Source organism: Penicillium bovifimosum (genome assembly GCF_028826915.1).
Source record: "Penicillium bovifimosum strain IBT 22155 chromosome Unknown utg000003l_segment0_segment0, whole genome shotgun sequence".
Lineage (NCBI taxonomy): Eukaryota > Fungi > Ascomycota > Eurotiomycetes > Eurotiales > Aspergillaceae > Penicillium > Penicillium bovifimosum.
This window is the reverse complement of record NW_026622712.1, coordinates 2,015,481-2,041,543: the sequence shown is the minus strand read 5'-3', so window position 1 is coordinate 2,041,543 and position 26,063 is coordinate 2,015,481. Positions and strand designations below refer to the sequence as shown.

The 26,063-nt window shown below is 50.0% G+C and overlaps 5 protein-coding genes across 5 annotated transcripts; 3 read left to right on the top strand and 2 right to left on the bottom strand.

Annotated features, from left to right (window-relative positions):
* Positions 1 to 1,839: 1,839 nt before the first annotated feature.
* On the bottom strand, positions 1,840 to 3,629 carry N7515_003824 (asparagine--tRNA ligase DED81; the record flags this gene model as incomplete). Its single annotated transcript, XM_056664568.1, has 2 exons — positions 1,840 to 1,966; positions 2,023 to 3,629. The coding sequence occupies 2 exons, from the start codon at positions 3,627 to 3,629 to the stop codon at positions 1,840 to 1,842; spliced, it is 1,734 nt and encodes a 577-aa protein (XP_056523625.1).
* A 1,752-nt stretch (positions 3,630 to 5,381) lies between these two features.
* Positions 5,382 to 7,880, top strand: N7515_003823 (putative differentiation regulator (Nrd1); the record flags this gene model as incomplete). The annotated part of the gene is made up of 1 exon (XM_056664567.1): positions 5,382 to 7,880. One exon carries the CDS (start codon positions 5,382 to 5,384, stop codon positions 7,878 to 7,880), a length of 2,499 nt encoding a protein of 832 aa, XP_056523624.1.
* A 933-nt stretch (positions 7,881 to 8,813) lies between these two features.
* On the top strand, positions 8,814 to 10,529 carry N7515_003822 (Iwr1 domain-containing protein; the record flags this gene model as incomplete). The annotated part of the gene is made up of 3 exons (XM_056664566.1): positions 8,814 to 8,880; positions 9,013 to 10,293; positions 10,378 to 10,529. The coding sequence occupies 3 exons, from the start codon at positions 8,814 to 8,816 to the stop codon at positions 10,527 to 10,529; spliced, it is 1,500 nt and encodes a 499-aa protein (XP_056523623.1).
* A 9,776-nt stretch (positions 10,530 to 20,305) lies between these two features.
* Positions 20,306 to 21,061, top strand: N7515_003821 (uncharacterized protein; the record flags this gene model as incomplete). Its single annotated transcript, XM_056664565.1, has 1 exon — positions 20,306 to 21,061. The coding sequence occupies one exon, from the start codon at positions 20,306 to 20,308 to the stop codon at positions 21,059 to 21,061; it is 756 nt and encodes a 251-aa protein (XP_056523622.1).
* Positions 21,062 to 24,330: 3,269 nt separating this feature from the next.
* N7515_003820 (uncharacterized protein) lies at positions 24,331 to 25,945 on the bottom strand (the record flags this gene model as incomplete). Its single annotated transcript, XM_056664564.1, has 4 exons — positions 24,331 to 24,412; positions 24,470 to 24,579; positions 24,643 to 25,563; positions 25,637 to 25,945. 4 exons carry the CDS (start codon positions 25,943 to 25,945, stop codon positions 24,331 to 24,333), a joined length of 1,422 nt encoding a protein of 473 aa, XP_056523621.1.
* Positions 25,946 to 26,063: the final 118 nt, after the last annotated feature.

Genomic DNA, 26,063 nt, shown 5'->3' with positions numbered 1-26,063 from the left:
GGCAAAGAAGGAATCTTGAACACGTTGGAAAGAGTCCAAAGAAAAGTGGAGGACTTTACCACATATACACCCTGGCTATGATGGTGAGTTTCCATCACTGTGGAAGTGATGTTGATGTCCAATGGAGGGAATACCTACAAGAAAAAACCGAAAATACAGACCACAACCAGAAGTAGTCTGCCACCTGTGGATCTCCCCGCAAGGCCCCCTTGATGCATGGGAAAGAACGTCATGTCGATGAATGAAACGAAGAAGAGAACGCAGTGGAAAAAATGAAATCACGAAATCGACGCGGAAGGTGTGTTGGGGCGCTTGATGCAATTACACAGCAAAACGGGGAATCACCAATGGGGTTTGTGCCGCGTCTGGTAATAGGATCTGCTTGCTAGGGACCTGGACACCTGGTCGCTGGTAGTGGACAATGAGAGCAGGAGAACTAACATGTGCATATGGATGTCCCACGTCCGTCGTCGCGTGTCAGCTCACTCCGAGGAATATCCTACCCACTGGGCTAGGAAAACTTTACCTTCAGTCCTTCACGTCAAGAGGATTCCTGTGCCAAGGGCAGATCCCGGCAGATCCCGTACTGAACATGACACTAAGAGCCGCGTTACCCGTACTGGGTAGTGTCTCTCAAAGGCGAGTGGAATGGGGATCCTGTGGGCTACACGGATTCTATCTCCGGGTGCGTTGGAGCAATAGAAGCCCGCGTTTGCCGCGTTGATAGTGGATCACCCTTGCGCTACGCGCTTCTTTTTGTGTACTCGGAGTTTCTCCTTATTCTGCACATTCGCGCAAGACTGGACATTTCCATCTTGACATCTTGGCCGGAAAAGAAGTCAGGATTGAGCCTGCCTTTTCTCATTCGATAGGACCGCAGAGCCCTCCCATTCCCCTTGGGCCCTTCCTCTTACTCTCTCATCCGAACTGCCAGACTCAACCAGAGACCCCGTCCAACTTCAAAGCACACTAAACCACCAAGGAAGCAGAACTAACAACTGTTACAACACATCGCATGAACCATGAACCCCCTGGTTAAACCCAATCCGCGCGGAGCCATAACAGCACACAACGCCGATTGAGAAATGCTAGACCGCGCCGAGTCTCGCCAAGCAAGCCCTCCGGGGACCGGATCAATCCAAGCCCCTACACGATTACAGACAGACACGCTGCGAATGACCCTGCTTCTGCATTGACTTTGTTCCAGAGGTATGCGGATGTCGAAGTCACACCTACTCTCCCATAGCAGATGGAATATACTTAGAGCGAGCGACATCGGGCAAATGAATACATCATCAGCAGCAGCATCAAGTCGCCGAGCAAATAGTCAGGTTACCGGCCCGGCGGGCATCACCATGGAGGCACCATATCTCGAATAGGACAAGGGGCTAGCTGTATGCATGTCCAGCCCCAAACCCCTCAAATCAAAACTACAAGCAAAGACTGGCTGGAATCACAATACGACCGTCACGATCGTGATTCCGCTTTAACTGTGTATATGCTTCTAACCGTTGTAGGCGGGATTGTAATCCCAGGTGGCTGGGTGCTGTAGTAGGTAGTATATGGATGGAATGGGTTATGTAGGATTCAAAAGTGTATTATCGGATATGAGAACGTAGTGTGTTTGGGTTAGGGATCGAGAAGAACACAACATTGTAATTAGGTATATGTACGCAGCAATATAGCTGGTATAAGTCTATACCTACTCTGATAGGTAAGGACAGACCATTCGATAGGTATACATGGATGTACGTAGGAGAAGAACCCGTTTTGAAATTGAGATTTATATGAAACACCCATCATGACCATACTTATTATTTTTTGCTTTTGCTACTACATCTAAGGAGTGCAACGGCCAGTGAAACGGGGATACAGAGAGCAGTCGCGGACGGTGTAGCGAGCGCACAACCAGGCGAGGAAACGCTCGAGACCGAGACCGTAACCGCCGTGCGGGGAGGTACCGTACCTGTTGGAAAGTTAGTATCAGTTGAAAGAAGACAAGATAGAACAGAGTCAACTTACTTGCGCTGGTCAGTGTACCAGTAGTAGGGACTGGGATCCATGCCCTCGTGCTTGTAGGCAGCCATAAGCTCATTCCAGTCGTCCATTCTCATACTACCACCGACGATCTCGCCAACACCGGGCATGAGCACGTCGACACTCTCCGTCACACGGCGGTCCTGGGGATCCTTCTTCATGTAGAAGGCCTTGATCTCGGCAGGGAAGTGGGTCAGGAAGATGGGCTGGTTGATGATATCGGTCATGCGACGCTCAGCGGCCTCGGCGATATCGTCACCGAACTTATGAGGCTGGCCCTCTTCGTTGGGGATATCATGCTCGATCAACCACGCAATAGCATCGTCGTACTTCATGCGGCGGAAGGGACGCGACGGGGGCTTGAAGTCGGGGTTGAGCTTCTTGATGTATGCAGCGGTCTCAGGCTCGGCCAGAGTGTAGTTGATCACGCGGCAGATCACCTCCTCAAGGTGGTCCAGCAGATCGGTGAAAGTGATGAAGTCCAGCTCGGCTTCGATGTGTGTGTACTCCGACAAGTGGCGGCGGGTCAGGGACTTCTCGGCACGGAAAGACGGGCACACGCAGTACACGTCACCGAGAGAAGGAAGACAAGTCTCGAGGTACAGCTGCGAGGACTGCGTCAGGTAGGCGTTCTCCCCGTAGTAGTCGAAACCGAACAAGGTGCTGCCGCCCTCGACTTGGGTCTGCACCATGGCGGGAGGAGTCACCTCCAGCATGCGGGTCTCCTCGAAGGTCTTGCGGAAGGCGCGCAGAACAGCGGAGCGCACCTTCATGACGGAGGAAGAGGTCTCGCCGCGCAGGACCAGGTGGCGGTTGTCGTACAGAGTCTGCGGGTCGGCGTCCGGCGCCACTCGCGTGGTAATAGCCTCCTTGTCACCAGCGGCCTTGCCGATGATCTCGAAGTAGTCTGCGTGCAGCTCGCGGTCGTTGGGGGCGTGCTGGTTGGGGGGCACAGCGCGCATCTCACCATGAATTGACATAGAGGTTTCGAGGGTCAGGGTCATAATATCGTAGGTCTTGACCAGGTCACCGGTCAGGACGCACTGCAAGTAGCCATAGCCGTCGGTGAGAGTGAGGAAGACGTATTCCTTCTGGGCGCGGGCGCGGTGAACGCGGCCTAGCACGCGGACGCGGGTGCCGGGCTCCTTGGACTCGGGGGTTTTCAGCGTGACGATGGCCGGGTCGGTGACGTCCAAGCGAATGCGGACGGGCTTGGGCAATGAGGGATCCTCCTTGATGACGACCTTCTTGGCCTCGTCGAGAACCTTCTGGCGCTTATCGGCCTCGGACTTTTCGCGAATGGCCAGCTCTTGCTCCTTGGCGGCCTTCTTTTTGCGCTGCTCCCAGAGGTTGTTGGCCTTCTTCATAGCAGACTTGGTGGCGGGCAACCACTCCAATTTACGAGCGGGATCGACATCCTCACCGGCGGCATCGGTCTGGGACTTGCGCGTCAAGTACTTGATGCCTTCGGTGGTGGGAGGGTGCTGAACGTAGGCGTGAACGAGGGTTTTGTAGGGGGCGGTCTCGGAGCCGGTGGCGGAGGGCTCGTCTCTACCGACGTCTTCGTCGATGTAGATAGTGGGGGAAGCCATGGTTGCCTCGTTTATCTGGTTGTGGCGGGAGAGTTCTGAGGGATAGTTAATGAAGGGATCAATATGTGAGCCACGGAGTGTACAAGATAGGGCAGTGAGTCATACACTGTACAACATAGGGCTGAAAAATAATTGGGGCAGATTGGAATGTGAGAGATAGTCGACTTACCTGATATGCGAGATTGGAACTCGTCTATTCCCAATTGCAAGTTGTCCGCAAAGGAGAATCGCACATTGAGAGTTTGGAGGGGTAAATTTCCGATAGATGATTCCCCACTGATGCCTGAGGCTGCAATCTGTATATCTCGGATATCGTTCGGAGGACGGAGGACGGAGTATATACACACGAAGTAAACTTCGAAGGTCCTGCTAATTACACCTACACATAGTATATGTACATCATAGGGGAATTGCTTGTGCAGCTTTGAGATGGGCTTAAGCCAATATGCGGTTTCACCATACTTTCTTCCTGAGCTATCCACTCATCTAGACAGATCGGAGTCAGGTCCAGTATCCCGTTTGTGCACAATAGCATCGAACATACAACATTTGAAGGGAGATTGCCTCCATCCGAAGGCGGACAATTTAAACTCATCCACGAGTCGAGTCAGCACTTTACTTGGTTGGTCCCGTTTAATGGCATAGCTGTCATATCCTGGAGGTTGTAGTCTATGTGGCTGTAGCCTATATGTATGGAGGTCCCGTTTCCCTAAAGATAGGTTATCCCTTCTATTCCATCTAACGTTGTGTCACTTGTACCAAGACTTAATTTATATCCAAGGGGTAGGAAATTGTGGCTGATGGGGCCTGATCCAGTTCTGCAGGAGCCACGGAACAGCTGGGGAAAACCAAAAAAGCATATGAATACTTCTACTTACACCCGAGTAGCTATGATTATCTTGTACCTGAGATTAAGCTCAGTAATTAACTCAATACTATAAAACAGTAAACACAGATAGAGTCGGAGATTCGGACCCCTTTTGCAAACCCACTCCTATTGACGTTCTCCAACTTCTCCCCCTTTTATGTTTTTTTCTCTTCTCCATACCTTACCTGGATTCACTTCCTTACTTTTCATTCCTTTTCTCCCCGCTCTTTCTTAACCCTTTTTGTTTCTCTCGTTCTGTTTTGTTTTTGAAGAGGGACTTGAGTAAATTATTGTTTTCTTTGTTAATTGTAAACTTATCCCCCCCATCTTCCCCCCATCTTCCCTCCAATCTTACCCCCTTTTTTTTTCTTCAGGGCTTTTTTCCCTTTTGGATCTTTCTCTAACCTCTTTAAGCTAATGACTTCTGTCTGTCATAGTCTTTGATTCTTATTCTCTTCTCCTCTTCTCTGTTTTCCCCCTCTTTGCATCTGTGGAAGCTGGGAATTGGCCTGCATGGCTGTTGACCTTTATATAAGTGACATTCTCTAACACTGAACATAAGACAGGTGTGTCTCCATCCCCATTCCCCATTTTTACCCTGATTGATTGATGAACATTCCAATTGACTTGCCATCTAGACACGTCTCCATTTGACTGTGTTTTGGGTGGTCATATTGTCTGCGTCTTCCTTCTCCACCCGAATCCTCCCTTTTGTTCCCTGTGATCTTGGCTGTGGAGACATCTCCTGAATGGTGATCTGATAATCCTTGTCCCTCTATTCTTTATTTTTACCTTCCCAGAGCCTCCTAGTCTGGTAGTCAGGGCATCTTAATCCCCGACAGCTGAGACTAGGTTTTTGTCTGACCAAGTGTTGGGACCTCGCCATGCAAGCCTCGGATGTATCCAGCATCCCGAATAATTCGCGTCTAATTGCTCCCCGGTCTAAATACACGCTGCACGACACTGGCTTTTCCCACGGAGCTTACCACAACAACCATCCCAATTCTATCCAAGGCTTCTCGGATCGGAACGCTCGTCGCCCCAATATACCCGCTATAAACACCGCCGCCGGCCAACACTCCGACATGGCCCCCGGATTCGACATGAACTATACCCCCCTGCTCCCCTCCCAGCTGCTGGTGGGCAGTCCCTTCCAACCTGGAACTCCCTCCGCTTTTGCTTCGCCTCAATTTGCCAATTTCGGTGGCTTCCCCCAGGCCAATGGCAATGGACACGCTCAAAACAACCAGAATCATATGCACAGCCCAACTCAAGGGCTGCAGAATCACCAGGGGCTATATGGAATGATGTCGCCCGATGGCATGGGTGGCTCTCAGATGATGGGAGGACCTCAGTCACCAATCAACGGTCTGGGAGGTATGGGCAGTGCGGCTCTGGGCAGCCCTCAAGCCTCAGTTGCCCCTGGTATGCTATCTGGGACGAGTCGCACTGTGTACCTTGGAAATATTCCGGCTGAGACATCTGCCGAAGAGATCCTCAACCACGTGCGCAGCGGTCAGATAGAGTCGGTGCGCCTGCTCCCGGATAAGAACTGCGCGTTCATTTCCTTTTTGGATAGCAGCTCTGCCACTCATTTCCACTCAGATGCCATCTTGAAGAAATTGGCCATCAAGGGAAATGATATCAAGGTCGGCTGGGGCAAGCCTTCCCAGGTCCCCACCTCAGTCGCCCTTGCGGTCCAACAGTCTGGTGCGTCGCGCAATGTATACCTCGGAAATTTGCCCGAGGAAACGGTGGAGGAGGAGCTGCGGGAAGAATTGGGCAAGTTTGGGCCCATCGATACCGTCAAGATTGTCAAGGAGAAGGCGATTGGTTTCGTCCATTTCCTGTCGATCAGTAATGCCATGAAGGCCGTCACCCAGCTCCCCCAGGAGCAGCAATGGCAAGCGCCTAAGCGAGTGTTCTACGGCAAGGACCGGTGTGCATATGTGTCGAAGACCCAGCAGCAGAATGCTGCACAGTTCCTTGGAATCGCTCCAGGATATGCGCATGTGCTGAACACGGCGGATCGTGATCTGATCTCCAATGCGCTTGCGCAGCAGTCCGTTGCTGCGGCCGCCGTGGCAACGACGGCGGGCGGTGTCAACAACCTCGGCAACCGCACCATCTATCTTGGAAACATTCACCCTGAAACGACTATCGAAGAGATCTGCAATGTCGTCCGTGGAGGCTTGCTGCACCATGTCCGATACATTCCCGATAAGCACATTTGCTTCGTGACCTTCATCGACCCTACTTCCGCCGCCTCCTTCTACGCCTTGAGCAACCTGCAGGGCTTGATGATCCACAACAGACGCCTGAAGATTGGATGGGGTAAGCACTCCGGCCCTCTTCCGCCCGCTATTGCGCTGGCGGTCAGTGGTGGCGCATCTCGCAATGTCTACGTGGGGAACTTGGACGAGGCCTGGACCGAGGAACGCCTTCGCCAGGACTTCTCCGAGTATGGTGAGATCGAGCTGGTCAACACACTGCGTGAGAAGAGCTGTGCCTTTGTGAACTTCACGAACATCGCCAACGCCATCAAAGCGATCGAGGGAATGCGCAACCGGGAAGACTACCGCCGATTCAAGATCAACTTTGGCAAGGACCGCTGCGGAAACCCTCCGCGCCAGGCCGGAAACAACCAGCAGAACCGCAATGGATCCGGCTTGGAAGGCCCTCAGTCGCCATCGCCTGCTCTGAACGGCTTCCAGCAGAACCTCAGCCAGTCCGGCTCTCAGTCCAGCCCGACTCGCCCTGCCCTTTCCCCCGCACCGGGCTCCACCGGCTCCCAGAATGGTCAGCACCGTCACCCACTGCAGAACGTGTCCTCTCCCTCCGGTGTTCTGAACGTCGGCTCGAACAATCCCTTGACCATGTACCTGAACCAGATGTCCGCTCAGCAGGCACAGGACCAGGAAAACCACAACCACAACCAAAACCACCTCCACGACCCTATGTCCCTTGCTGGCTTCCAGACACAGTCCGAGGCATCGCAGCAGCAGTCTCTGTACAACGGCACCAGCAACGGCGATCTTTCCACTGGAAGCATGGAGTCGATGCACCAGCACAAGCCCTCGAACAACAGCTACTTGAGTGTGGCTAATGGCTCAGGGCACGGTCACCACGCAAGTACCAGCAGTCTCAGCGTGCCGCGTGCTTCTCACTCGCGGGCTGTCAGCTTGCCGTCGTTCTCCCAGGAGCCCTTTGGACCAGTTTCTAGCCAGCCTAGCCACAGCCGCGCAGGTGCAGCCCACCACCCCCAAAGCAGCTTCTCCAGCTTCTCCGCCCTCGGTGGACTGAACCACTCTGGATTTGGCCTGGCCATTCAGAACGAGAACTCGCTCCCTGGGTGGGCTGAGGAGGAGATTGGCGCTAAATAATCATTTGCATACGTTCCGAAGGATACATCATTTGAGTCACTGTCCTCGGCGAATCTACTGCCATATTAATCTATGTTCTTACATATAGTCCCTTCTTGATTGTCATGTCTTCCCCACATTTTGATTCTGATTCTGTTCTTGTATTGGTCATAATCTCTTTTTTTTGAACTTCACTCTTTGCCATTCACTGTCGGAACACCTTTTCCTTACCTTTCTTTTGGCCTTTTGAATTTCTACCTTTTGTTCCGGACATATTTCGTTCGCAGTGACTTTTTATTCCCCTATTAATCCTTTCATGGCACTTTCCCCTTCTCTTATTCTCTTGTATTGCTAGTTGGCTTCGAGTCTCTTCCTTCTTTTCACCTTTGAGTTTTCTCTTTATTTTGACTGAGGGTTGTGACTACACCGCATGTTTCGCTGGACGATGACCATGGAGAGGTATGAGCGGTGACTACAGTACGACGATGGTTGTCGCTATTACCAGCCACTCCGCTCCTGGTTGATATTTTCTTTGGCCTCGGTGATTCTCCCTTTCATGCCTTTGGTTAGGCTTTGTTCGGTGGCATAGTCCAGTGGATTCCCAGCTTCTGCTCTACTGGGAAGTTTTGGTTGAGGCAGGTTGGGCTGAGCCTGCAGATGTGTAATTAGTGGGAATTTCCCGGGGAAAGAATGACATGAGTAGATGAAGCACCTTATAGCAAAGTAATAAACCAACTCTCTAGTCGTAACTAATGTAAATCATACAATTGTCCTCGTTCTGAGTTCATTTGGTTTTTGCTCGCGTGGTCTGTAGATATCTGGTCACGTGATGACTCAAACCAAATCGGGTAAGGATCGGACACATCAAATTGGATGCCTCAAACGATCTCTGTTCTCTCACTTCCACATCCCCAGACAAGTAAGTCATCGGAAATTCAACTCTAGCTTTGCATCATGGCACTTCCACCAGAGCAAATTAACATCAAGCGTCGGCGCGAGGAAGAGCCTGTGGAGACCCTATGTAAGAGAGGCAATCCTTGTTTTTTGCCCCCGCGATGTAGACCCCTCCAGGAAGATTCCTGGCTTGAAAATGGGACTGCCCCAATATGAGCACTCAGAGAATGTTCTCACAGGTTGCTAACTCAACTTCCAGTCATTCAATCCGCACTCCACCAAACTAAGCGCCGCTTCACCGACTTCGTTTTTCACAGAGTCACCCTGAAAGCTAGCGGGCAGGGAAGCGCCGATGCATCTCCAAGCCCACCAACACCGCTAGCTTCGCAGCGCCTCCTGCGCAGCCCACGCTCAGTAAGTAGTCTACATGTAAACCGCCGAGCACCAGCCTCCTCGACAGGCGTGCCCACGGTGCGGGCCACTTCCCCAGGAGCGGAATTCCGCGAAGCGCAGCGCATTGCAGCTGCACGCAAAGACGCCGAGGAAAAGCACCAGCGCGCCGTCTACTCTGGACCTTCCCCATTCTCAGAGCCGCATCCCAGCTCTGCGAAGGCTTCTGATGTCGTCCCCCAACCTGCAACGGGGCTTAGCACCCCGGGATCAGTAGAATCATCCGCTGGCCATGCACAGGCCCTGCGTCGGTTCCAGATCTCGCGCGCGAATCTGGCTTCCATGAGCGGTCCTGGTGGTGGCGTTCAGAAGCGCCGGGCTGGCGGACCTGCGCCTGGTGTTGCCGTGCTGGTCGAGCAGCTGCAGCAAAACCCGCATTCACGCAAGGCGTCCATGGTCTCGGATCTAGTTGCGGAGGCGCGGTCTCTCTCCATCAAGCCCAAGGAAGTTGTCCATGACGCTACACCCCCGTCACCGGTGAAACTGCGTAAACGACCCATTGTCAACCAGGCTGAGAAACGGTGGCGGGAGGAGCGCAAGGGCGCCATCTCGGCTGCGAAGCAGAATATCTCTGATACTTTGGAGAAGTCCGCTCGCACACAGCAACCCGGTTGGGATGACGGGTCCGAACGTCTCGCCCGTGAATTTGAGCAGATCGCGCTGGAGCTTGAGCGAGATCAAGACCGGGATCAGGATATGGGCGTCGATGCTCCCCCTCCTGCACCTGTCTCATTGCAGCATGCTTTCAGCTCGGCTCCGAAACCTCCGTTGAAACACCAGCCGCGCCAGCCAAAGCAACCCAGAGTTGCGCCAGTACCACCGCAGCCTTCGGCGAAGGATGAACAGGCTGTGGAAGAAGATGACGAGGACGACTATGTCTACGATGTTTACGTTAGGCGTCCGCTCTCAGAGGCTGGGATGCTGAAGAACCCTCTTGCCGAATTTGAGTCCGATCAGCAGCAGAAGGATATCGCCAAGGCTCAACCTGGAGTTGGTGTCATTGTTATCACGGCTGAGGATGAGGAGTACTGGGAGCACTTTGTTGAGGATGACGAGGAGGAGTGGGATAGTGAGGATGCGGACTCTAATGGTATGTTGACGGTTTCCCTTCTGTTCGCTTTTTTACTCCCGTGTCATATTCTCATAGAAATCCACTGACGTTCTACCCTTTCAGCCGAAAACAACCCTGCCAATGACTACCCAGATGAAGAAGACTCGTCGGATGACGATGATGACTTCGACTTTGACGACTCGGCGAGTGAGGATGGCGGGATTGGGTATATGTCACGCTATCGTGGGAACGTGGACTCTGATGAGGAGTACTGATCCTGACTTTTTACTAAATTTGTTGGCTGGGTGTTTACTCTGTTTAGCTCGGATTTCCCAATATCACAAATTCTTTTGCAGCTCACGTTCTGTTTGCTTTTCCTGCTCATATGGCTGGGATAGGCAGCAACACTGGGGTCATACCGATCATCAACTAGTTAACCCAAATAATGAGTAACATGATCAAGTAGGGATGCAGGCAAGCGTATGTTGCATCCACGGATGGGATGTCGTAAATCTACACCTGGAACAACATGCCATGATTAATCAATCAATCAAGGATGTGTTAACCTGCTGGAACCTAACTAGTATCGTAATTGCTATGCAGGCGCTTCTTTCCAGATGAAGCAAGAGCTCGTGTCCTGTACGCCTGATCATGCTCCAGTACAAAAGATGAGGCTGGATCTTCTCCAAGTTCACACTCTTCTCGGCCCCTCGGGTAATCCCACGTAAGCTCCATATTCAGCATGTCCATCATCTTCAGTTGCCATCCACCACGACCTAACTCGGCCCAAAACCCCTAGTAACATCATAGGTGCAATCAAGCCGAACGATACTCATCACCTCTCGCTGATCATACCCTAGAGCCCGGATCCCGAAACGAAACTACTGCACACTATACGACTATGACTACCCATACAACTGGCACCATACCACCCGTTCGCAACTAGCGAGTTCCTTCTTCACAAAACGAAGCCCCATTGCAACCACCTGCAGTAACAGCAACCAACACGAACGAGAATCCAACCAATGAACTTCACCGCCACCCACCAATCTTCCCCAACTTCCAACTTCCATCCCGAGATCAGATCAGCCCCTCACCAGCAAAGCCCCAGCCCAGAAAGACAACCGGAGAACCTCCCTGTAGGGAAGGTGATCAAGCAGAGATGAAGAGGGTGGGGGGTTGAGGCGGGGATTCATGCGGGGTAGAGAAGGACAGGCCGTCCATCTTCTAACTATCGTAGATACTTGTACTGCGTACTGCGTACCTGGGTAGAGTATGCAGATGAAGTCATTTTAGGAGATTTGTGCAGGGGGACAGTTTGAGTTGGTTGTACTTAAACAGTGTGGTCAATGAGAGATGCAGGATGCTGTTGGTTTTGGTCAGGTGTTGGACTGGATATTACAAGCGGTGTGTCGATCTAGGGAGGTACCATAACCTGGTCCAGGTAGTTACGTACATTTTCATGCTATATACTCCTGGGTAGGTAATTATCTAGGCTATAGCCTATGAAGACAGAAAGAATCAAAGCCCACGGCGGCGGAACACCCCCGTATCTATACAACAACTCCATATAACATGGGATGTTGACTGGACACTTATCAGTTATCACTCATACCTAAAACAGTTACGAAATAGGCCACCCGCATAGCCCCCAAAAACAGTACGCTCTGCATAATGCAGGAGATCCTGTAGCGGTGACCTACTGGTCCGTGTGGAAGCCGCTAAGGCTCTTACCAGATGCGGCAATCGCGCAACAGCTCCCAGCTATTTTCAACGGTCTGATATGCGGCAAGCTAGCTACAAATGTACATGTACTGTTGTACTGACTGACTCATAGTTAGTCCGGGAATATAACCAACTAGGACATTGCACTGTGGTAGGCACATGTGAAGTCTCATGCAAAAACCCTTGTAGATGTCATTCGTCATGAGCGGGCAGATCCGATGGATTCTGCCCCGTGCCCCGGATATTATTCTGTGTACCCGTAATCTTCACACTTTGACATGGGGAATTTACTATTTTGTGGAATAAATCCGTATGGATTATTCTCGCCATACCGCTTCTGTGTGCCATCTCCGTTGTGTCTCCGTTATATCCACAGTAATAACTACTAACGGACATGATTGACGTTCGGGTACCCCGAAGTGAAGTACGGAGTACATCTAGCTTTGATTCGGTTCCACGGGTCGGTTCCATGGGTCCTTGATATACATAGGATGTAATATCTCGATGCTGGTTGGCCGGATGTAATAAGCGAGTTGGTGAAGAAGGTGCGGCTCTGCGAGGGGAAGTGAAACATAAAGATAAGAATAAAGTACGCATCAAAGTGAAAATTACAGTAATCTAGCTTCAAAATTACAGATATAATAATACACCGTATCTGCACGGTTCACATTTTACCATACGTCAACATCAAAGTTCGGACGAATCCTTCAGCTCCTGATTTACTGATTTACCGAGATCGATGTTCATCGGTGAAGAAGCTGTCTTGCAAAGCAAAATTTTTATAAAATCTAGAAAAAAACAAGGAGGGTAAAAGAGTAGATTGACGTCAAGTGTGATCCGATAACCAAGGCTATCCCTGCAGTCCAATGGAAGAACACGAACAAGGCTGTTGCCAAACCGAGTCAAGATGTGCGAGTGCGAAACTGATTCAGTTCATGTGACGGGGAGGGTCCGCGCAGGCTGGACGCCGTATCTCATGCGGAGAACACGGCGAGAAGAGAATGCGTCTGTCTTCGTGGATATCAGAATGCGCCATCTAGTTTCGGAGTACGGAGGACACAGTTAACAATGACATCCATGAAGGATCCTCATCTGCAGAAATGCTGAAGATCACCGCCAAGGCTCAAAGTCATACAATAGTGTCGCGATTATACTTTGACAGACAGAGGTAGAAAATGGAGTCGAATGATGTTGGCTGTTGCGCAAGATTATAGTTTCTCACTTCTCATTCATTCGGCCGTCGGAGAAAATCACCGTGAAGAAAGGAGATAATCGAGGTTGAAGATTGGTGTGTTATACACCTACTCAATTAGGAATAGTGCTGGAATATGCACGCCAAGTCCCCTGCCAGAAAAGATTAAAACTCGCAGAACTTACCAATCAGCTGAAACACTGCAGTGCAGAAATAGCTCACGCCAGAAGGCCCGATCCCGGAGCTAGTGACCCAGGTCTGTGGCTTCGGTGTGATGATGGCAGCATTTCGCCTTGTCGTCAATTCCCGGGGGCTGATTGGTGTGGCTAATACGCACGTGTGAGAATTCAACCTGAGGCTGTCATTGACTCATTTGGACCTTCACCGATAGTTATAATGGCTTTGCTTTGGGAGATTGTGAGATGAATTACGGAGTATGCTTCTACGACCGTCGCGATCGCGTGGAGCATAGGTCAGTCAGAAGAAAGATGTCATCGCCGCGGAGTTTGTCTTTGATTCTGGGGTTAGCGCTTTTTTTTCCCCATTTTCCTGAAGGATCAAGCTTGCAGCTGGAGGTGCGATCCAGACACAGCATAGAACACCTGCCACCGCCATCTTTCTTCTAGATCCACCACATCGACGGCTATTCTCGCCTTACAGTGTAAATCTTGCTGCGCGGAATTATTAGGTGCGGGTATGGCGACATTGCCTTGCTTGATGCTTCCACCGCCCAGTCTTCAATCGGCTGCAGTGTAACGAAGGCTGTCAGGGGTCAAAATCGGATTGAGATGCGATATCTGCGGGATTCTATGCGAGTTCTTTCCATTGTATATACCCCGCCGTAGACAGCTTACATCTGAGCAGTGAGACTTGAATAGGTAGGTATTCTCGAGACAACGTGATACTCTGCACACGGGCAGATATGCCGAATCTGGAATCTGACAATGCCTTTCTTCTCCGCACGAGGGGCCTGAAAATCTATCTCACCATACAAACCCCGGAAACCTTGGCATTCAGGGTGCAAGTAAGCCAAAGCCACAGGTATGGCTGCCAACGTAAGAAATAAGCACGACTCCCTCGGTTCGTCACGAAATCCCACGTGTCTCTAGTGCTGACAGAAGGAGCCTCTCGTGGTCTCCACGGTTGAAGGGTTCGGGCTCTTGGCTTCAGGGTGGATTGTGGCTGTGGAAGGATCAGAATGGAACTTACAAGACAATATATAGTTGGGGGATTCCCACAATATATCCATTTTTATTGAACCTAGAGAGCCACTGTGCCAGAGAAAGCAGTAAACTTTGGAATCCACAGATATCGTGAAGAAGATCGCCGAAAATGATAGAGGTCCAATAGCGGGGTGGGATGTCATATATACTTTTTCTTATCTTTCAATAGGAATGGTGTGAGATTTGGGTTTTCTAGATGGTTGTGGATCACTGGATATTACTTCCATGTTGCCGTTGGTAGGTATGGATGTGTGAAGTACCTAATGCTGACATGTTCCTATCTAGGTAGGTAGTATATTGTGAGCATGGAGGGTATCTCTTATTGCCGGGCCATTGAGAACAATATAGTTACATCGTAGATGTCCTCAAATCTCTGTATCGCTGAGTATTTCCGCGGCCTTGTGTAGGACATGTGATTCCTATTTTCAGGACAGGTGTACGGATACTGAGTACATAAAATACCCATTGCTAATACACAGCCCTGTAGTATGAGAGGCTGTACTCCGTAGGTATGCTGTATGTAGTCGGTCCTACGTAGTAGACGAAGCCATCCCGACGCTCCATCGCTTATCAAGTCTTTGTCATTGATCGATTCCAGAAGCGTGGCGGAATACAAAGTCGAGTTTTACACGGGTTTTGCGGTGGCTTTTGCCCTTCGCCCTTACGAAAACTACCTCCACAAAAGCCGAAAGCCAAGTTCTTTCAAAGGTAACGGACAGCGCTAGTTAACTACCGAGCTCGCCCTAGGCTAGATACGGGAAAAAGGGAGATGGGGGCTGTATTGAGGGTCTTGGCGTTTTACAACATACAGATATCTACTTCATTGTGCCCCAATCTCAAGTCACAGAATCAGATTCAGCAACATAAGAGTAGCCTTACCAAGGTAGCCATCCCAATCAAGTCCATGGCCGCTTCGCCTCCCGGCTACCGTCTAGTGCGCAGCAAAGACGTGGGGCCAAGGAGCGGAGTCGATACGATACGTGCGTTTGAATCCTTCCGAGAGGTTTGCGCATTAAATTTGGATCTAGTGCGCTTAGATCGATCAGGACCAACTATTTCTGTACAACATACCCTGAATAACTAGTCGCCAACATCCCAACATACATATATCAAAATCCGACACTGCGCAGCAACTCACTGCTATCTACTGCAAGAAGTCGTGTCTAGTGCAATTCGCATCACATTTCCATGCGGCTGAAACATAGCCATAGCCGAGCCAGCCGAGGGCAGAGGGCGTGTGCTTTCCAGTAGCTAACCAGCTAAGCTGATTTGGGTCGGATCCGAGTACGTACTCCGTAGAAGGGACCAGGCGGGATCTGATAATTTAGAATTTTTTCCAATTTATCGCTTCTATTTTGGTGCAATGATCCTCGAACGGAGACATTAGGGGGTTGATTTCTCCGTCCTCCGACATTATTCAAACCCCCAATACGCCAATCGGTAAAAGGTTCCCAGGCTGGGGAGATTACCCGTCCAGACCCATGATCTGATGTTGCAACACTGACTCTCTGGCTTTTTGCAGCCACACCGGATTTACCGGGGTTTTTGTAATGCGCTTGCTTCTTGCATGCAGACGGACACCGTCAGGTGTTGCGCCAATGCATGGTGCTTAGTGCGCTGGCTTAGATTTAGATTTCCAACAGTTGGTCTAACAGTTCTATTTGTTGGTTTACGAACTGTGTACGTACTTGATGTTGCAACCAATCTATCTAGACCACACCGACACACCGACACACATCTGGATATTACCCTACTAAACAAAAGCACCGTTCTGCATTCTACTACGCATATTTGATTTGGCAAGTTCGGCGTAGTTCGGGGGATCGCCTACGATCCAGGGTTCGCCAAAACGCCGAGAGCCTCAGCCATGGTTCCATGGTTTGGCGCTGAGAGTACCTGAGTTGGGACCGGGGGAGGTATCCAACCTTGCAGCTACCAACCAAACGGACATGAATCGTAACCCGGAGAGGACAGATCACCTACGTTGTACACAGTAGTATGTGGTAATCACAGATTGACCTTTGATGGCCCGTTGTGGGGAAGAGGATTCGTGCCCCGTTCTCTTTGTCTGCTCGCAAGTAGGCAACGGTACTGGGTTCCCACAGTGGATATTCGCAGTGTTGCGCAGTGACTTCGCGTCTCGGGGTCCAGGGTCTATCCAACACATGGCGGATGAGCTCTCTGGAGCGAAGCGGGTTTCTGCGTCTCAAACGAGTCATTTTTTTTCGGTTCTCTTCCTTGTTCGTCGACGGAGAAGCCCGTTTCAAATTGGGAGAATGCTGAGGGATAAGGTGCAGATCTGAGCTGAAGAATTTGTAGATTGATCCTGGTGCTGGCCACTGAATTCGTTCCATCCGGGCTTCTATCTCTCTATCTTGTATACAACATACGTTATCTTCTAGAACTTACCTCATTGCGCTCGTGGGGCACTCGGCGGCTATCGCTAACGTCTCGCACAGGACATGGCGTCCTTGGCTGACTACTTGGGTCAGCTGCAGAATCGAGTATGTAGACTTATTTGAAATCTAACCCTGCATACATCTAGGTCTTTTTTCAACCTCATTATTAAGCAGGCTACAAACAAAGGAGAAGAAGCGTAGAGAGAAGAAACCAACATTGAACCTAAAACGAGCGATTCCGGCACATCCCAGGGATCTGCGCGGCTCAGACAAAGAGGAAAAATAGAATCAAAAAGAAAATTAATTCATCCAATGTTAAGCGACGGAATAAGATAATTGGTCGAGAGAATATGAATTTCGGACCAATCTGCCCACGTTTAGCCTGAAAACTCAATGAAATTAAAAATTACCAGAAATGTATCTTCTGTGTCGTTTTGTCGTTGCTTTTTATTTTGCCGCCCTAGCTGATGGTCGGCCGTTAAGAGTACCAGGGTGACATGCCAATTATGCATTGCATGACTCGCGCGATGTGACGATAATCTAAGGAGATTGGCCCTAAAAAAATTTCCTCTTCCTCAATTATCTAAATTTTGTTGGTTTTTCACCTGCAACCAACTGCAACCCTAGAGCAGCGCGCCGCGATTGTCTATTCAGGAAGGAGTCGAATATCTGGGTCACAGCGGGGTCAAGCGCGGTGCATACAATCTGCATGTGCAACGCCTGGTCTACTTAGATAATAAGAATTCAGGAATGTCTCGAATTCGATACTTCATAACGTGCAGAAATGTGTATCTAAAGCGTAATATAGCTAAATTCAGCAGCTGCTGGTAAGACAATCTTACCGCTATACTCTCACGTGACTGAATCGAGCTGCGGCTACGCGACTGCCGCACGTCAGAACCATCTTGATTGGACTCGGTGGAGAGCGGCGGACAAAGAAAATCAGAGCGGGGAGGGGGAGAGGGCGAGAAAAAGCCGCTTTTAGCCTCGGAGGGCCACCCATGTTGATCCGATCTGCACGGAATCGGGGGCTTTCAGGAACTAGTATTGTTGTACCTGCGAGGAGCTAGAGGCTAATGGGCCTCGGAAGCAACGGGCCATACAGAAGGGGAGGAAGATGCCCTAAATGACGATGATTTTGGCGCTTGCGCAAGTTGACTGCGCCGCAGAGATATGATCATGATTCATAACTTCTGCCTTTTTCCGTTTTGGTGTTGGTTTCGTTTTTTTACTCTTTCTCTTTTATTGCTTTCGGTCTGATATTTGAGCAATTTGCATGGATATGTCTCCGGACCTTGGAAATGTCTCCGGGCTTCCAGATTCTCAAATGTGGGGGGTCTCTTTCATTCGGGGTCCCGCTTGTACTTGCCCGTGACACCGACTGTCGAAAGTAGACTTGCCCCAAACTAGAACCGGGGGTGAAGAAAATTTAAGGAAACCAACCGTTGGCGGCTGCAGATGACTGACGATCGACCTGGTCAAGGCGCAGATCGAGGGAAAATGGCGCATAAGGGGTGGAAGATTGTTATCACGCGAGTAATATCACAGATGTGGTCCGTGGATTAAACAGGCTGGGTGATCCGAGAGTGGAGATATGGCTAGGCGATTCTCTCAATGCGAGTTGACTGCGCTTCAACGACGTCGGCTGCTGCCGAGTGATGGAGTTCTGGTCTGGAAGGGAAACCCCCGAAGGCTTCCCCCATGTCTAGTGTTTGGAACTGATAGAAGCAAACCGTGGTTCGCGATATTACGGGTGTTTGTCATCAGGCCACTGGTATATTGAAGATCGAATATGACGATTTCGAGGCAAAGCAAGGCTGATTCCGCAAGCCCTATCCGTAGACATCCTTGAAAGGAATGAAGGAGAGCAGGGAAGTGAGAGCAGGGAAGTGTGTGGAAGTGTGTGTCACGGCCGTCAAGGATGTTTTTCTCTTGCCTCATAGTGCGGAGACCGGTGTGCTGGCACTGGCAGTGCCAAATTGAGCTTGCGTTAGCTCGCGACGCTCATTCGTTCCGACATACCAAGGCCATGGCGTACGTCGCAACAGATGACTGTTGCGTCTACCAATAGACGCCGCGCGTTTGTGTTGGTTTTCTTTTCTTTCTTTTTTTTCATTTCGCTTCTAATCTCTTTCAATTTCTGCACATTATTTCCATGACCTCGAAGAAGCGAGGGGCAGAAAGTAGTTCACATCTGTCCTAGTTCGTTGTCCATTCACATGAAGAATGGATACCTAGCCAGTGTTGGACAAAGCAATGAAGGACAAAGCAATGAAACACTGCGACACTAAGGGAGCCTAGAGGATACAAGCAATGTCTTCTATTTTTTATTCATATTTTCTCCCCAACTCACATGTGTCCCTAACTGATTCTTCTCAATCGAGCTTATCACCTAACCGCTCATGTAGTGGCAGGGCTGCAGATGTGCCACCAACTCCCACGTCGTAGAGGAATACGGAGTAGATGATTATCTTTCCACTGTTGATCCGTTGTGCTTCATTTTAGATGATTGCCTGACTGCCATCTTCTTTATCTCCCCGACCTCTGTCTATATCTATTTCACACATCATCAGCTCGAATTCGTCGGGCAACTGCTTTTATATTACTCTAAACGGCAAACCCGCAATTTGTCATTCATCAACATCGCCTTGGCGCTAAGACTGCAAAAGACTAAAGGTAAATTGTATTGATTACCGCGTAGCCCCCGTTTTTTTCGTACATGTAAACGCATACATACATACCAACAGATGTAAAGAAGGTTTTTCTTCAAAAAAAAGATAATCGAGATCGCCCAGATTGTGTCATCGTCGACAAGTTTAACCAAATTGCCGCGAAACTCACCAGACAAAGAAAAAGATCGACTTGGAAAAGCTAGAGTGCAAATGAATTCGGAGTAGCCCGATTGAAGCTATTGCCACATCTCTAGATAGTGGCAAGAGAGAAAAGCAAGAAAAAGAAATAAAAGAAAGAGAGTGCTCTCCACTATTGGACACGGAGCAATCTATCCGGTTCACCGTTCTATTAAATTTATTTTATTTTTTTTTGTCTCTCTGGGGGTGGAACCCAACCTCTTAAAAAAGACCCCTGTTAGTTAGCCCAAGGAATCTGTGTATCCGTACAGCAACTATACAGGGGGCCAAAAGGAACAGAATTAGGCAGTCGGTCCAGTGAACCCAACAGCCTTTATTTATTTTATTCTTTTTGAATCATTCTTTCTCATTTAAGAGCGAACTGCTCTGATCTTCTTTTCTTCTAGAGCAAGATCTATAAAACCTTCCCCATTACCCCAACATCCTCTCCCTTACTTGTGTACTTCACTTCCATTGGCAGGTCTCTATACAATCTATACCTGTATCTCACTATCAGGACCTACCAAGACTTAGTCTGATCATTACGCATATCACCTATGACCAGGTGATTCAAACGCTCGGCCGTCTATCTTATAGATCAGAGCCGATCTATAAGTCTTCCCAAACAACACACCGTCGCGGCAAACCATATACATCAACTCCATGCCTTCCCTCTGCAATATCGAACCCCACGCAGAACCACACGCAACACTACCATCAGTCCGCCAAAGCAAAATGAAAATCGACGCTCTCCTCAACCCAGGCGACTCTCAGCCCCCCTCTCCACCCTCTCACCCAACCTCACCAACGACAACGACAACCCGCCTCAACTACCCCCAACAACCACTCCCCAGTCTGCCCGCAAGCCCGGGAGACTACTGGTACTCCAGCCCAGGCAGCCCAAACCAAACACTCCCCATCCACGGCTCAAATCCAAACCAGCACCAAATGTTCCTCACCTACCGCAACCCGCAACCCCACAGCACCATGACCCTCAACCAAAAGTCCAGCCACTCAGCACCCTGCTCGCCAGATATGTACCGCTCCCAGCGCTTCCCCAGCGTCTCGAGCAGCTCCTCAGCAGGTGAAGTCGGTGACCGCCGCCGGCCTCCTCGCCCAAAGTACGAGGAAGAGGAAATGTACTTCATCTGGTACCACCGCGTTGACCTGTGCCAGGAGTGGAAGGAGGTGCGCGAGGCTTTCAATCGGCAGTTTTCGGCGAGGCAGAGACGTGGGTTCCAGGGGATCCAGTGCAAGTTCTATCGGTTTATCAAGGAGAAGAAGTGCCCGACGTTGCGGGAACAGAGGCGGATGAGGGATGGGGAGTTTTTGAGGGAGGGGGTGCTTCGTTGCCGAATCAGTCGAGGGGACATAAGTTTGGGGTTAGGCAGTACAGTAATGTTTGGTATCCATGGATGAGGAAGGAGGTTGATATGCCGCAGAGGAAGATGTGATTTGTTTTTTCGTGATGCTAATGTTGATGTTGGGAGGTTCAGATTTGTTTTTTATCTGTTTGTCTTTGTTGGTCTTTGCGTGGGTCGGTCTTTGTCCTTTTGAGATACCTTGGTCTTCTTTTTTCCAGCGTGGGAGGTCTGTTGTCCTTTTCCGTCTTCAATCTTTCTCTCGTTATACCAGACGGTCCACAGACTTTTGGCTTGGGTTCCTGTCTTTCCCTTTCTTGATGTCTTCCTACATCACTTTCACTTTCTACACATTTTGTCTGCTGGGTGTGATATAATTTCCTATACGTTGTGTGGAGCAATCCATGTCAAGCGGTGTTGAATCATGCCACGGGTTGAATCTAGATTCAGATACAAATACAATAGATTTGAGATTGAATCTATTTTTTTCCTGTGTTTCTTGTGCTCGGTATGACGAATCGTACATATCTCTGCAGTCGAGGAACATCGTGCATTCAGAATTGCACGGCATTCCCAGGCCATTCCCTTGCTTTCTCCAATCGGCTCACATACACGTACCGAGCATATCCTTCATGTGCCGATCATGGAAGCTGTTTAATATGCAGTGGCGTATTCACCGATCTCAGCCAGCCGCGCTTGCACTTGGCAATGTAACACGCAATTTGCTGCAGAATAGGCACTTACAAGGATACAAGTATAATACTACTGACTAGCAATACCTTAGCAAAAGAACATTACTCTTGAAAACAAAACAAGAAGCACAAAACAAGAAGCTCACCGGAAACGCCTACTCAGACCGGTTAATCAACTGTACAATCTTTGAGAGAGGGCTCACCATCCAGCAACTATGTAACACTTGACAGGTGTCAACTACCTACTAACTACTGCTTTCTGCGGTCCCACTTTCCTCTCCTCCGTCCCTCCAGCTACTCCGTTTGTCTAAACGAGAATACGCAAGCAGAACAACAACATCGATGCTACACATTGATACAACGTCTCCTCTAAAAGGCCAAAGATGACTATAAGCAAGTCCAAGGAATTACCAAATAACCGGATATCCAATTGCCTCCGATGATCATACACCTGGTTATTCATGTCACATGTGGACCATGGTCGGTAGACGCGCCTAGAGACTAGGCACGGGATAAGTATTTCCGCAAATTTCCGCGAATCCACTACAACATAGCTACTAGTTTAACCGACCAGAACAAAAGTACTCATGATCGACCACGAAATACAAGCGACGTGCAAATGGGGCCCCGTTAGAGGCCTTTTTAGCGTCCGGCTCGGGGAAGTGGTCCCGGGGCCCGGAGATTTGCATGAAGAGAATTCGTTTTCGTTTTAGAACGTAGTTGGGGTAGCTATGTAGACAGCTGTTCAATTGCGTACTAGCTGTGTTGTCGTTAGACTGCTTTTGGGATGTGGGGCGGGGAGCTTTGGATAGGAAATGCGAGTCAAGACCAAGAGTCTAGACTTAGCATGTGTATGCTATCTGCTCGGTGATTGTGATCAGGATTGATCTGCAATTGAATTAATAGTCGCGCGTAGTGTCATTGCCGATGTTACTGTTGAAGATCTCGGGGAGGAGGTGAAGGTGGAGGGTACTTTTGGGGTATTTATCAGACACAGCAGAATGTCAATTATAGTGCTGACAAGACAGGGATTACCGGTATTTACCCAGGCGGTGAACTGTGACCTCAGTGGGGATGTGGATCCCCAACTCCCTCCCTCTCTCTTACAGTTCGAACTTCGTGATAGTGTTTACGTCTGTTAAAGGTACTGACACTGACTCTTCGGAGACTTGGCCGTCCTTACACCTTTGACCTTAGCCACTTAGCAGAAGTGCCAGCCCCAATATCGAGCCCACGAACAGATACTCCAATCTTCCCTATGCTTTTGTCACGTGGCTACCAGCAGCCTGCAACCTCAGGCTGCAGGCGGCCGGGAATCCATGGCGAGAGATATTGTGGACGCGACTACCGATAAGTTAAGGATCTTTACCATATCTTTCATAATCTACTCACTGGCCTTGCGGCGCCTAGTATATTCAAGACTTACGGTACGGAGCAATGGAAATCGCTAATCGACGTTGGAGAGCAGTGAAAGCTCGCTCCAACCAACCAACTGGCAACTGCCACAGAATCGCCACATCCCAGATGGCAGGCAGATGTCGAGGGCACGAGACTGTAGCCGCAACACTTGATGAATTAGAGATCCGTGCTCCAACATCCCGGGACCTCTGTATCCGGCGTGATGGCAGTTGCCGCGTCGCAACCAGTCGAATGGACATCGACTGCTGGCAGCAGGCAGACGATTGAATATCCAAACGATATCTATTTCGCGCCTACCGAAGGAGCACATGTATCATTCCATTTTCTCTGAGTCATGGGACAGGTCATGAGTAGCACTCAGGTGTATGGTGACTCATGTACTGACGGATGCTAGGAGACACCAGACACCGTCGTTGGGATATCAAGTTGTAATTAATCGCATTTTCTATTGTGTATGTCAATGTGTTTTGGATTGCGCAGTGCGCAACTCGCTCACCGAATACGTTACAACATCTGTAAAGGATCATCTCGGACCCGAAGTAACCCGTAAGACCGAATACATAGGCTAAATAAATAACGCCCACAATCCACATCCAACATCCCCGGCAGTCCGGTACTAAGGACGTTAAATGACCATAACACTAACAGTTCGCACTAAAGCATGAACCCCCGCCAGCTCCAATCATCAACCCCACAATTCCCACTTGGCTGTCGAATATAATCAGCACTAGTATCAAAAGGGTAGGAGGGGCGCCTGCAGGTCATCGACCAATGATGTCCGGTCCCTTGTTTATATTCCTTGTAGCGTGCATCATGCATGTATGAGTACACAGTATGTTGCTCTGGGTTCGAACTTCGTGGGTTGGTGCGATCAAGGGAATTAATGATGTGCGAGGGATGCGCTTACCAGGTATCTTGGTCGTACGGACTATGCATATCTAGGGTGAAACTGTAGCAGCTGCCACATACGTATAAAGCTGAGATAGAAGCGCAATGCGCAATTGGTTGATAACATGCTTTTCCATTTGAGGGCTATGCTAGATAGAACTATCAACCATGTTCCTAACATATGAAGACCCATCATAGAAGCAAGAAAAGGAGAATCCCTCGTGGGGGTATTCGAAATCCACCGTATCTGTCCTAAGATGCAATGCTATGGTAGCTATTGCCAGTCACAGGCTTGTTGGTCGCCCATGGTCATCGATGGATAAATGAACTAGTTGGCGCCGACGCCCGCATCGTAAACGGTGAACATGCGGTTCGGCTCGTCAACGAAGTGGAAGCTGTCCAGAGTGCAACTGTGATCGAACGAGTCAGCAAAAGCCATGTCTCCATATAGCGAACAAGCCACGTACGGGTCAGCTTCAAACCTGGCAGCACATTCGTAGTCTCCGTCTTGGATGCTGTGCAGGAAGTCCCAGCCAACGTGAAGATCATAGAAGAAGACGTAAACGTCGAGTCCGAGCTGAAAAAGACATGTTAGTATTTAGGCACTCGGCTTGAACGAATCGCTGGTTTGAAAACTTACCGTGCCCGGTCTGATCACGACGTGGTCGAATTCCTTGCCTTCCCAGGTAGGAGCAGAGACAATTCCCAGGATGTCCTCGCCATTGCTACCCTTCAAACCAGGCCGGAGACCCGAGAGACAAACGACACGCGAACCACCCTTCGAAGCCCGCTCCCGCAGCTCGGGGTGGTCAGGCTGACCGTCCTCAGGCATAGTAACGGAGATGGTAAGCTCCTCGTCAGCGTTGCCCAAAGTAATTCCACCCCCATGGGCCTCGTAGTACGCAATGCAGGCCTCCTGATTCACGAACTGAACAGTGACTTCACCGTCTCCGTTCCAAGCGTTCTCGACAGCGCCACCGTGGACGAGCTGCAGGATGTCGGCCTTGGTGGCCCAATCAGGAATATTTCCAAAGATGATGCGACGGGGTCGTCCCACCGCAGCGGCCTTGGATGCCTGCAACTTCATCTCGTGGATCAGGCGAACTTGTTTCATGAAGTCTTTCGGAGACGTAAGACCTCGAACGGGCTTGTCGGCGGGAGCCGACTCCTTGTTGTTGCTAGACTCAGCTTCCTTAGCTGGCTGGTTACCGGGCTTGTCATCCCAGTCAAAATCAGAATCCTCCAGCTCAGCGGTAGCTGCAGCGAGGCTCTCCTTGGGCGCGGCAGCAGCTTTGGAGGAGGGACTGATCAGCAGATCAACGGTGGGAGCAACAGGCTCAGCACCAGCAGATGCATAGCGACGAGGGGGCAAGATCAATTCCTCGCCATTAGGTTTCGTGATCTTGACAGTAGCACTACGAAGACGATTACCAAGAACAAGACCACCAGAACCGGCACGAGGGAAGAACGGCTTGGCACGAGGATCGATGCCAGATTTCTTGCCAGTGAAGGTGGTGGTAGATTTCTCGTTCGCATGAACGACATCAGTAGCAACAACATTCTGTAAATGTTTTTGTGAGCTTGGAACAACAAGAGTGTGTGTACGGTGTAGGGCAGCAGAAGTCGCGACATACCTGTTTGTTCTCCTTTGAGGACGCGCAAGAACCAGTCGACGAAGTCAAGGTGGTTGTCTCGGCAGCAGAAGAAGCCTCGCCACCAGTTTGAGCGAGAACCACAGTCATAATGTCAATCTGCATCTTGGTGTCGTTGTCGTTAGCTGAGGCGCGAATTGCCGGAGCAACTTTACGGAATACGACCGGAGTATCGATCTTCTCGAGGCCGTACATGTCGTACTTGGGGGTGACCTCGTAGTCGTCGAGGACTTCAGAGGGCACGCGAGCGGGCGAAAGGTCAGTACGAGATCTGGTACCGTAAGGCGCCATGATGGAGACTTGATCGCCGGATGAGAGGGAGAAGACGAAGAAGAGGAAGAAGAGGATGACATACCGGAATTATTATGTAGCATCTCGCGCACCGTTTGGGCCGTTTGACTCTCGCGCA